Source organism: Equus caballus, chromosome 2 (assembly GCF_041296265.1).
Source record: "Equus caballus isolate H_3958 breed thoroughbred chromosome 2, TB-T2T, whole genome shotgun sequence".
Classification (NCBI taxonomy): domain Eukaryota; kingdom Metazoa; phylum Chordata; class Mammalia; order Perissodactyla; family Equidae; genus Equus; species Equus caballus.
This window is the reverse complement of record NC_091685.1, coordinates 18,536,359-18,549,333: the sequence shown is the minus strand read 5'-3', so window position 1 is coordinate 18,549,333 and position 12,975 is coordinate 18,536,359. Positions and strand designations below refer to the sequence as shown.

The window sequence follows — 12,975 nt, the reverse complement described above, 5'->3', positions numbered from 1 at the left end:
GCCCTTTGTACTTTCTCTGTTTAACAGTTACCAGGTGACTAGATGGCTTTTCTAAAAGCCAAAAAGCCGTGGACGGGATTGTGGGCCACCTTGCCCTAGTATTTTCCGTCTTCAGTCTTGAAATGCTCATGCTTTTCAGCTGGACCCAAGGAGGTTCAAGTTTCCTTGGATGTGCACAGCAATAAAGGAGTCTAGGTGTTTGGGCGTGGGGCACTGCTGCCGACATCTCCACCCGCCTCCATACCTATTCCTCAGTCATTGACACCACTCAGGTCTGTGGGCAGAGAAATCCTGGTGGGAGAATGGACCAACACCTGATACATGTGAGAAGAGGGAGAAGGTGCCTAGAGTTTGTTTAATAACTTGGTCTCTGAGCGAGACCAAATTCTTTCGGATACCAGGAAAGTGCCGGCTAGAGTGTTCTTGGGCCTGGCAGGGGCGCGCTAAAGATGACATTGGAGGGACTAGGGACAGCCTTTGACGGCACAGCTGGAGCCGAGAGCGATGCAAGCGGCTCGCCGCAGCCAGCGAGACCCTGCCGACAGATGGGGCCCGGAGTGGCCCTTGCCAGAACCGGCTGGTTGGGGGAGGCGGGGGCGCCCCTTCTGGGTTCTCTCGCCCTTGGGCTGGGTTGGGAGCCCAGCCGGTCGGGATGCGGAGGGGGCACCAGGAGGCCGGGCCAGCGGGAGGAGGGCGGGGCTTTCCTTTGTCAGGGGATTTGCGCGGCGCAGCCCGGCTCGCGCGGTACCGCTCCCCCTTCTCGCCCTCTCGGGGGCGGGGCCTTCCCTCTGGCCCGGGGCTCGGTGGGCGTGGGCCCGGGGAGCCCTGCTGTTGGCGCCCTGGCTCCCTCGCCCAGATCCGCGCCGAAGCCCCTCCTTCGGAGCCTCGGCCTCCAATCCTCTCCGCTGCCCCCTCCCAGTCTCCCCGGTCGCTCCTTTTCCCTGCCCCCCCGCCCCGGCTCCGCCTCCACCCTCCCTTGGCTCTCCTGTCGCGCTCCCGCTCCCGGCTTCCAGGGGGGCTGCCCGCGCAGGACGGGGCGGGGCGGGGCGGCGCGGGGAAGGGGGAGGAGAGCCGCCCGCCAGCCGAGCACTTCCAGCGAGCGGCGGATGAGCGGGCCTAGCGGCGGAGGGAGGAGGGCTCGCCCCCGCCCGGCCCGAGCAGAGCCTTTTGTTCCCAGCCAGAAGTTTGCATGCCGGGACCGTGACAGCTGCGGGCGGGGAGGACGGCGGGGCCGCGGGGCCGGCGGCGGCGGAGAATAGAGGCGGCTGCTTGACATGCAGCCCACGGCGCGGCGGCTGCGGGCCGGGGACTGGCAGCGGCGGGGGAGGCGGCGCCCACAGCACGCGGGACTCAGCTGCCGGAGGGACAAACTAACTTCCTGAGCGCGGGACCCGAGGCCGGTGCAGCGGGAGCCACCTGCCAGCCTGCGGTGAGGCGACCCTAGCCCTCGGGGTGCGCATCAGGGCGCGGGGGAGTGGGCCGCGCTGACTGAGCCCTTCCAAGAGACCCTCGGCCGCTCCTGCAGCCTGCCTGCCTCTGAAAGGCCCGGCGCGGAGCTCCGCTTGCCTTGTTTTTCGGCCACGGCGCAGGGCTGTTCTGGGAGCCACAACAATGCCATGATGTTTTGGAGACAGGAAGCCCCAAGCTGGCCCCGAACGAAGGACTTCCTGTGTTTTAAGTTGCAGGAATATCCGCCAACCAGCCCAGTTCAAATGCAAACACCCGAACTAGGGAGGACGAATGGCTAATTTAGACCAGCTGGACTCTCCAGGGCTGGAACTGAGGATAAAATGAAAGGAATTCTTAGGAGCTTGGGCCATACTTGAAGACTAGAGGCTGTGCCATTGTTGTTAAAGGACACAATCGGTATAAATCCGCTGCTTCCAACTCTGCTTCGGTGAGAAGTGATTGGAACTAGATATTGAATAAGACTTGTCAGTATCAGATGATTTTTTTTACTGACTGCATTAGAAACAGCAGTGCTCTTTAAAAAAAACAGAAGCCATACAAGGAATTATTTTGTGTTGATTAAATTATACCATTTATCTGTCTGTAACAATGAGGCTGCTAGCCTGTGAGGAAAAAGCTGTTCCTCTTAGAGCTTCTCCCAGAATGGTTTCAAAGTGGGATTTCCAGGCCTTTCTGAAGGGCAGATCCAATTGGTGGTTTGCGGTTATGAACATGTAAAAGGATTTTTAACTTATGCAGAATGCATTTTGGGGGAACCTGTGGAAAACTTTTAAAAGGTTGATGGTTCATCTTGATTGAAAAAGTATGGGTAAGCCACTCAGCAGGCCAGACTGTTTAAGGCAGAACCCCACCTGCCTGGGGAAAGGAGAGGAAGAGGACGGCTATATAGAGGATTGCTATGTTCCACAGCGGTCTATATATGATACAATGAGGATAAATGAACAAATTGACCAGGGATCAAAGCTTAATCAGACTTCAAAAAGCACCATGGAAAAGATGGAGGGAAGTACTATATCCAGCAATGGTACGTTAGGAGCAGCGTCTAACGTTTTTGAATCCAGAGCACCAGAAGGCAAAAAGCTGGATGAGAGAATAATATTTGATGCACTAAAGCTAAGCAGTGATGTGCAGAAGTCAGCACCTGTGCCACCCAGAAGGCGACCAAATGCAGAACGCAAAGATAATGTTAACAGGAGATCATGGAAGTCCTTCATGCCACCCAATTTCCCAGAATTTGCAGAAAGGATGGAAGCTTCGCTCAGTGAGGTTTCAGAAGCTGGTGCTTCAAATCCTTCCTTGCAAGAGAAGAAGGGGTCCAGTTCTGCATTAGCAGAAAGTTCTGGTCATTTGAACTCCAGGGAACCTCAGTCAGAGTCAGTAACTCTGGAACATGTGTCCAAGTCCATAGGTATTCCAGAAGTGCAGGATGTGAAAAACTTAAGTGGAAACTGCCAAGACTTCAGATTTCAGCAGCACAGTGAGAGCTCTCCCCGTGAATTCCAGCCTCTAGAATCAGAAGCTGCAGCAGCAAGTGGTAACACAGATGTAATGCAGGAACACAGATTCTCAAGTGCAACCTGGCCCAGAGCCATGAAAAGTTTGGCTAAGGGAGGCTTCAGCGAGAAGCAGCACCCCCTTGGGGACACAACTTGCACTGTGGAAATGCCACCTCTCTCCCCTTGCCTGAGTGAAGAGGTGTTGGATCCAGAATTGCATGTTCTCGTAACTCCCAGCCTGAGAGAGAAAACAGAGTCTGAGCTAAAGTTTGAGGAGGATGAGCGATGGATCATGATGGAGGCTGAGGAGGAGTGGGAGGAAGAGAAACTGTCAGAGGGAGGAGAGACTTCTCTAATGGCAGATGAGAAAAAGAGCAGCCTGGCAGGTATTTTTGAAGGAGAACAAGTGAACATTGTAACAGTGGTGGAGGATGAAGTTGATTGCTCAGCTGCTGTCCTGGGGACTTTTGACCACCTAGCTCTTGGTCACATTGGTTGCTCTGGTGACCCACAGCCGGCTAAGGACCATTTGCCTTCTGTTCTCAAGGATACACCTCTTGATTACAGTTGTGTTGTCACAGGTGAGAGTGCTATAGGTGAGCTGAAAAACAGACCTGCACAGGGGCTAGAGGGTCTTGTTTCAGATTTAGAATGTACTGTTGGTCATGTCGATTCAGAGCAGCTCTCTGACACAGATTCAGTACAGATATTTCTTGAACTTGAAAAGGAGTGTTTATATGAAGAAGGAGTAACTCCTCTAGTTGAGCTGGAGAATCAAGCCTCTTCTGAAGGGCTGGCCCCATCCCAGGATGCAGAAAATTCACTTGTAATTAGTCATTTTCCAGAGGCTGCCTTGGAAAAGGAACATGTAGGCTTTTTAAATATGAGGGTAAAGGACTATGATACTGAATTGGATTGTGAATATTTTAGTGCCCTGGCTTCTTCTCAGGTGCCTAATGCTATGGAACTTATTGCCCACTCTGATACCATGAGGGACACCTCTACTGTTAGTGAGGAAGAGTGTGAAAAAGTGCCTTTTAGTCCCAAGACTGCCGGGGAATTTAAGTTCAGACACCCAGCTGATCTAGAGTTACCAGGAAAGCTGGACCCAGAAGGATTGTCCAACTCTGATTGCAGGGCTTCTCATGAAGAAAATGCATCAGGCTTTGAAGCTGAACTGGCCAAAGAAAATGGCAATTTGTCCCAAGTAGACTGCAGTCAAATTGAGGGGAACGTTGAGTGTGTTGAGAGGGTCCCCTTCAGTTCTGCTTTTAGCTATGAACTAACAGATGTTACCTCAGGATCTGAAGTAAAAGTGTTGTCATATGATTCACATTTACTAACAGATGAGATTCATTTGGGAAGTGAGAAAGGGGCTATTAATCAAGAAAATAACAGTCTGACTTCCTTGGGACATGTGGACCCTTGTGAATTGTCCATGGAGAAAGTTTGTGATGAGAATGGTGAGGCGCAAGAGCTGGGTTATGAAGCCAGGGTTTTGGAGGACAGAGCCCCAGCACATTTTCATAGAGACTTCCCAGAACAGATCTTCCAGGATCTCCAGAGGAAGTCCCCAGAGTCAGAGATTCTGAGTCTGCACCTGCTGGTTGGAGGACTGAGACATAGCAGAGATGGAGTGGAAACTGTGAATGATATAAAGCCAAAGCTGAATGTAGCATCCTCGGAGGGAGGCGGGACAGAAATGAGAGATTCAGATTCATTGCTAAATATTTTTCTGGAGGAACAAGGTACCAAGGCTAGTAATACTGAACCAGTTTTGGAGGAATGGATACCAGTCCCACAGAAGCCTGCCCCAACTGCTGCAGTGCCCACTGTAGATGCTGCCCCAGATGCTGCAGTGTCTGCCTCAGAGAGAACTGCTGTAGCTGCTGCTACAGAGCCCTCCTCAGAGGAGGACGTGCCAGTTGCTTCAGTGGCTATCATAGGGGAGGATGTCCCAGCTGCTGCATTCTCTGCCCCAGAGGGGGCTACTACCCCACCTGTTGCAGTGCCTGCTTTTAAGAGGATTGTTTCAGTTGCTGCAGAGCCCTCCCCAGAGGGGACTGCTCCAGCTGCTTCAGTGGCCATCACAGAGCACGTACCGGCTATTGCAGAGTCCTCCCCAGAGGGGACTGCTCCAGCTGCTGCAGTGGCCGTCACAGAGAATGTACCAGCTGTCACAGAGCCCTCCCCAGAGGGGACTGCTCCAGCTGCTGCAGTGGCCATCACAGAGGAAGTACCAGCTGTCGCAGAGCCATCCCCAGAGGGGACAGCTCCAGCTGCTGCAATGGCCGTGACAGAGGATGTACCAGCTGTCGCAGAGCCCTCCCCAGAGGGGACTGCTCCAGCTGCTGCAGTGGCCGTCACAGAGGACGTACCAGCTGTCGCAGAGCCCTCCCCAGAGGGGACTGCTCCAGCTGCTGCAGTGGCCGTCACAGAGGACGTACCAGCTGTCGCAGAGCCCTCCCCAGAGGGGACTGCTCCAGCTGCTGCAGTGGCCGTCACAGAGGACGTACCAGCTGTCGCAGAGCCCTCCCCAGAGGGGACTGCTCCAGCTGCTGCAGTGGCCGTCACAGAGGACGTACCAGCTGTCGCAGAACCCTCCCCAGAGGGGACTGCTCCAGCTGCTGCAGTGGCCGTCACAGAGAATGTACCAGCTGTTGCAGAGTCCTCCCCAGAGGGAACTGCTCCAGCTACTGCAGTGGCTGTCACAGAGGACGTACCAGCTGTTGCAGAGTCCTCCCCAGAGGGGACTGCTCCAGCTGCTGCAGTGGCTGTCACAGAGGATGTACCAGCTGGTGCAGTGGCCATCATAGAGGACGTACCAGCTGTTGCAGAGCCCTCCCCAGAGGGGACTGCTCCAGCTGCTGCAGTGGCTGTCACAGAGGATGTACCAGCTGGTGCAGTGGCCATCATAGAGGACGTACCAGCTGTTGCAGAGCCCTCCCCAGAGGGGACTGCTCCAGCTGCTGCAGTGGCCGTCACAGAGCACGTACCAGCTGTTGCAGAGTCCTCCCCAGAGGGGACTGCTCCAGCTGCTGCAGTGGCGGTCACAGAGCACGTACCGGCGCTTGCAGAACCCTCCTCAGAGAGGACTCTTTTGGCTGTTGCAGTTTCCACCACAGGAGATGACATCCTAGAGGAGCCTGCAGCCTCTACCCCAGAGGAACCTTCCATCCCAGCTGCTGCAGTGTCCACTCTTGAGGAGCCTACTACCCCAGCTATTAGAGTGCCCACTGCAGAGGAGCCTACCACCCCCGCTGTTAAAGTGCCCCCCCCAGAGGAGCCTGTTGCCCCCGCTGCTGCAGTGCCCAGCCCAGATGAACCAGCCCCCTCAGCTGTTAGCAAGCCCACCCCAGAAGGGCCTGCTGCCCCAGCTGCTGCAGCGCCTCCTCTGGAGGAAGTTTTCCCTGCTGCCGTACCCATCCTGGGAGATAGTGCCCACACTAATTCAGTGCCATTCTCAGAAGGAACTCCTGTTCTAGAGGAGGCTTCCTCCGCTGGAATGTGGATCAAGGAGGACCTTGATTCCCCAGCATTTGGAATAAAAGAGGTGACTGGCACAGTGCTGCATGGGAAAGTGCCTCTGGCTGCAACTGATGGATTAAATTCAAATGAGGTAATTGTTGCTCATTTTGTTGGGGAAGGATCTGGAGAATAAAGTGAATTTGCAAGTTCTCTGATTCGGTGGAGATTAGAAAGAGCACAGATAGTCCTTTCTTTGGTTTTCTTTGGGACCTGTGCGCTTTTCTGGTGTTTCTATTGAGTTTATGGGGAAGATATATCTTACTTATATCTGGTGAAAAACTTTATAACTGTGCTCTCTTTTTATTCAGAGATAAGCCAAGGCCAAAGAAAACAGGGATATAAACTGTTGGTTTACATTTTGAAAAAGATGATTAGCAGGAAGGGATGATTCTGCTTTTGAAATTGGCAATGAGCATATTCTTTCCTAAATCAAGAGGCTGCCCATTGATCGGTGATGTCAGCAGTCAGGTGGAGACTAGAAAGTGGGCTTTGGAGTGAGAGCTGAGATACTTTCTTAAACACTCTGGAAAAATTTTGTTGGATGTCCTGAGTCTCCAATTTCCTCATTGTTAAGGCAGAACCCTGTGAGGATAAAATGAGATAACCCACGTAAAGCACCAAACGTATAAAATTTCAATCACTGTCAATGTCCATCTCCTTTCCCTTTCAAATAGAAATGTTGGCTAGTTGAAAGAATTCACCAAAGCAGGTTGGGTGAAAGCAATATATAGATGTGTGAATAACAGCTTTTTAATACAACTGTGTTTTTCTTAAAGCCAGGATAAAGCGTAATAATGTTTATGAAAAATGGAGGCATTTTAGTCATTTTGTCAAATTTTGTGTCCTGAAGCAAGTCACTTTCCTTTCCTGGACGTCTTGTTTCTTTAAAAATAAGGGAATTGGGCTAAATATCCTCCTGGGTCTCCTTTAACTCCCAGATGCTGAGGTTCTTAATTTGATAAAACAGAATGTGTTAGCAAACTGTTGGAAACAGTGTTCACATCCTTGAGCACTTCCGGTCAAAGGAATTTGAGATTGGGAGCTTTCTACAGTTCGCTGCCCTGGTGTCATTTGGTCAACGGTAAGGAGTGAAGGAGTTAGAAATTTAATCTAATCTAATACAGTCAAGGATTACTGAGTGCAGAGGTGGTTTTGATTTTATACCATCCCCGGGACTCAAAACAGGGCCTTCCTCTTAGCAGGCATTCACTGTTGACTGACTGAATGGATGAATATCATCTCCTGACTATCCACAGATGCTACAAGGCAGATGGGTTCCCTTATCCACCCTATTGCAGTGCCTTTCGGGGCAGCCTTAGTCAGCTAGAGCATCAGTTAAACATAGAGCTACCAGCAATGAAAAGTCATCTTACTTTTGTTTTGGGGGGCTTTTTTGGTGAGGAAGATTGGCCCTGAGCTAACATCTGTTGCTAATCTTGCTCTTTTTGCTTAAGGAAGATTGTCCCTGAGCTAACATCCGTGCCTGTCTTCTCTGTTTTGTATGTGGGATGTCACCACAGCATGGCTTGAGAGTGGTGTTTAGGTCCCCGCTTGGGATCCGAACCTGTGAACCCTGAGATGCCAAAGGGGAACACGTGAATGTAACCACTATGCCACTGGGCTGGCCTCCAAAAATCATTTTTTTGTGGGCCATAAGCTGCCAACTTTGCCACAGATCCTCCTGCTTAGCTGAGTGTTGGTGGTGTCACCTTGGGCTTCACCAATTATTTTGTAATATAGTGTCCCATCAAATTAGAATGCATTACCCTTCATTCTGATGGATTTGATTCAGTTTTCTGAGTTTTCCTGAATTTGAGATTGACACACACAGATCCCAGTAACTTGTCCAGTCACTGGCATTCTTGATTAAACAGAATATTTCTAGTATAAAGCCTACGGCAATAATCAATGAAATACAGGGATTAAATTTATGAGTCAGTCAAATCTGTGTAAAGGAAAAAAATTCAGAGAAACCTTTAGTATCAGTCTCTGGGTTCTCTGTTTCCACATCTACAAAATGAGTATATGGGGCTTGGTAATCTCTAAGGATCTTTCCAGCTGCAAGAGGTAGTCATTTTATGAAATATTGCCTGATATAAGTGACAGGAGAAGGAAATAGTAGCCCAGCTGCAAGATTGTCCATCATCTTTGAAATGTGGTTACTTTATGGAATATCTGGAAGCAAGCAGATCCCTACATTTGTGTACAAAAGGGGAAATCTAAGCCATAGCCTCAGCCAGGACTGTTAACCAATAAGAATGTAGAGAGGCTATTTTGAAAATATTTATTGAAACAAAACAAATAGCATTATTGAGGTGATATGAGTATACAGACTTAGCTAAATTGGTGAAATATTATTGAGAAAAAGGTTTTCCAAGATGAGAGATGTATGGATTTCATTTCTTCCAAAAGAGTTCCTTAGAAGCATTTGAAGTGTCATTTTTATACATAGACAGTTAGAACTCGGCAGTTCATTATACCCAGAATGTGATTTAGCTTAGAGCCTCTGTGTGTACGTGTACGTGTGTACAAATGTACACATGTATATGTGGTTAAAATAGATAGGAGAAATAGAAATAAAATATTCTAACAACAATAACAAGAGAGTTTGGTAGAAGCAGCAAAATGCCAGAACTTGTTTGTTATCTTTTTTTTTTCTTTTTCCTTGAGCAAGATTAGCCCTGAGCTAACTAACATCTGTGCCAGTCTTCCTCTATTTTATATGTGGGTCGCTGCCACAGCGTGGCTGACAAGTGGTGTAGGTCTGTGCCTGGGATCTGAACCCAGGCTGCTGAAGTGGAGTGTGCTGAACTTAACCACTAGGCCACGGCGCCAGCCCCATATTTCTATAGTGGGATTCTGGGCCCACTGAGAGCAATCTGTGGTTATTTAAACCCTCTTCTCATTTATAGACTTCATGGTCTTGTTTCCAGTCAACTGGTTCAATGGAAGAAAAAATCTTTTTTATAAAATAAGGATTCTATAAAATTAAAATTTGCAAAGAAGGTCTTTTTAAGCAAAAATTGAGGAGCCCCACAATCTCAGTTCAGTATTTGAATGCTCAGCTGATCAGCAGCACTCTTATGGATTTGTTTGCTTTCCTTAACACCTTTTCTATACAAGGATTTGTTCGTTCACTGGATAAATATTTGTTGCACACCTACTCTGTGCCAGTACTGAGGCTCCTGCAGTGAATAGAATCGCCATGGTCCCTGCCCATGGGGAACTTATACTATAGTGAGGGAGGCAGACATTAAGCAAAAATGACATAAATATGTAGTTACAAATTGTGGCAAATGCTTTGAGTGAAAAATAAAGGCTATGATAAGAAATAATAGGGGTATTTAATTTCAATTGTGGTGCCAGGGTAAGGCTTTTTTAAAACTAAAACCTGAAGGATAAATAGAAGTTACTTAGGCAAAGAGTCAGAGGGAAGAAAATTCCAGATAAAGAAAATGGGAGCTGGGAAGAGCTTGGCACGTTAGAACTAAAAGAAGGACAAGTGGCTAGACCACAGCAAGCAAGGGTTTCAAAAGAGTATCTTGAAGTAAATCTGGAGAGGTAGGAAGGGGTCAGGCAGTGCAGGGACTGAGAAAGAAGGCCTTGAAAGGATCTGTGCCTTAAAAGCTGTGAAAAGCTATCGAAAGATTTTTAACTACAGGAGTGAAATTATTTTATTTACATTTTTTAAAGATTGCTATTGGCTTAAGGATAGGGAAAACCATTCCACACTGACAGTAACCATTCTCAGTGTTTTGGGAGTTTATAAATCTCTGATTTCTTTTGTCTTATATTTCAGTGATTTGTATTATGATAATTGGCATGAAATACGGAAAACACTGAATGGCTTGCAAATTTTTTAAAAAATCACACTGGCTACTATGTATAGAATGGATTATAGAGGATCAAGGATAGAGTAGAGAGGCCTGCTAGGTTACTGCTATTGTCCAGGTGGCTCGGACTAGGAAGATGTCAGTGGATTTGAAGACAATTGGATGAATTCAAGATATATTTTGGAAGTAGAATCAACAAGACCTGATAATGGCTTTCATGTTGGGAGGGAGGGAGGGGGAGTCATCAAGAATGGCTTCCAGCTTCCCTTGTACAACTTGAGTGAATGGTGGGCGCGGGGAGTGGTAGTAAATTGTTGATTTAGGGAAGAACAGATTTTGGGGGAGAGGAAAGTAGGAGGTACTGTTCAGTTTTGGAATGGTTAGGTTTGAGATGCCTGTGATTCATTTGTGTGGCAGTATTAAGAAAGCAGTTGGATATATAGATTTGAGACTCAGAGGAGATATATATATATATATATAATACACACACACAAATTTTAGAGTCATAAGCATTTGTCATGGTTAATATTTAAAGCCATAGGAATGGACGGAATTGCCTAGAAGAGAGTATAGAATGAGAAGAGGGCCCATGATGACATCCTGCCCTTATCTCCACCCCCAAAGACTAACATTTGGAGGTCCAGAAGAGAAAGAGAGCAACGGACCTCAAAAAAAAGACCAGTCAGGAAGAAAACTGGGCAAATGTGGTATTACCAAAGATAAAAGTGTTCTAAGTTCTTTGGGAAATTTTCTGTTTTATGTCTCTGTTGCATCTTACAGCCTTGCAATAATTTTACTAGTGTTCCGCTCTGGAAAATGTCTGCCAGCACTGGTTAGTTAATAACATGGCACAGTCCCATTGAAATACTAAGGAGTAGGAATTTTAATGTATGTAAAAGTGCCGGTTTTTCAAAACAGCTTTATTTGGGAGTTGAGAGAAGGGAACAAGTGTTTTCAAATTTACTTTCTTTAACATTCTCTTCACTTGTGTTCAGAATAAATATTTAGTTAGTATTTATTTACAGATGTTTTCATACATTTTTAAACTTCTGAAAAAAGATGAGGCAAATACCCATTCCCTGTCAACTTAATCCATAGAGCAGAGGTGGGAAACGAAGGAATCTCTAATGCTCCTGCCGGAAATGTTCATAAGAAAAGTAAATCCTTTTTATTTTTCCCTGCGTGGGGAAGATTGGCCCAGAGCTAACGTCTGTTTCCAATCTTTCTCTTTTTGCTTGAGGAAGATTGTCGTTGAGCTAACATCTCTGCCAATCTTCCTCCATTTTATGTGGGATGGCTTGATGAACAGTGCTAGGTCCATACCTAGGATCTGAACCCGTGAACCCTGGACCACCAAAGTGGAGTACGCAAACTCAACCACTACGCCACCAGGCCAGCCCCAAATTTTTTAAAAAGAATCAGCTCTATTATGTGAAAGAGATTATTAAACTATTTAAATATATTTTTCTTCTGTTTCGTTTACATCTCTATCCGTAGGGCTTCTTGCCAAGATGGAGATATTCGTCTGTGCTACCCAGTACAGTAAGCACTAGCCACATGTGGCTATTGACCACATGAAATGTGGCTAGTGTGACTGAGGAACTGAATTTTTAGTTAATTTAAATAGCCACATGTAGCTGCTGGCCACCATGTTGGACAGCACAGAATTTAAATGTCAGAGTATGAGACAGGATTTGATTATTGGGTAAAAGGAGGCCCTTCTGTGTGGTTTTGACGTCATCCCTCTGTACCTTTGGCTTTCTGCTGCTTTGCCTCTCCAACCCCCACCCCACCACCCAGGCAGCTTAAAACATGGGGATTGTTTTTTTTCCCTCTGCTCTGATTTTCTACAGTGAAAACATCTTTACTACAAAATGGAATCATAGCACTTGCTTTTTCTGGGAACTATGTTGTTGGAAAAACAGTCATTTTTAGCAGAACTGCCTTGTAGTGTTGCCTAACAAAATATAGTGTAATCAAATTACGGTATAAAATGAAGCCCACTGGTAATTACCTTTGTAACCATCCTATTTCAGAGTTTCCTGGGGTTTTCCTTCCTAGTGACTCACTTATCTAGCCATAGACCATTCTTTCTAGAATCAGTTTCCTAATCCTAGTGTGATCTGTGGTTTCATGTGAACCAAAATTAGTCTTACCCAAACTTACAATTTTCTTGTACATTTATTTTTGTCCTCTTCCTCTTTCTGTCATCCTTTGACTTTTAATGACTCACCTGTCTCACTGAAACTGAAGGAACTTTTTGTGGAAGAAAAAAGAATAGAAGTAGACCCAGACTAGTGGAATATAGCTGATTTTATCCTCTGAACATTGAGAGAAATCTGATCTTAGGGACAAATATTTATTTTATTCTTTCCCTAATACCATTAGAGTGGCAAAAGTGCCATTTTCTTCTCTTTGTTTCCTTCTAGCAATTTCTGAGTCATAATGGAGCTTAACTGTAGTAGAAAAAAATATGCATATTGCTCGTTACACTTGTTCACATTGTTTTAAAATTCCATTGTTTCACGGTGAACATGGATATACAGTATCATTATTTTAAAAATATTTCATGTATATCTGCATCTTACTCAGAGTATGTGTCTGAAGTTGTGAAGGACGTTTCCCAGTATTATTGGCTTGTTTCCCTC

The 12,975-nt window shown here is 47.0% G+C and overlaps 1 protein-coding gene across 48 annotated transcripts in view; it reads left to right on the top strand.

The window, feature by feature from the left end:
- The window catches only part of MACF1 (microtubule actin crosslinking factor 1), a 323,887-nt gene that overhangs the window by 256,080 nt on the left and 54,832 nt on the right, over positions 1 to 12,975 (top strand). The window contains exon 1 of one of the 48 annotated variants that reach the window (XM_070260403.1): positions 1,091 to 6,585. The exons of the other annotated variants lie outside the window; for them this stretch is intronic. Coding sequence (XP_070116504.1) covers positions 2,275 to 6,585 — 4,311 coding nt within the window. The 5' untranslated portion in view covers positions 1,091 to 2,274. Of the gene's footprint in view, positions 1 to 1,090; positions 6,586 to 12,975 lie in introns of those variants that run through there. 48 annotated transcript variants of the gene reach the window in all.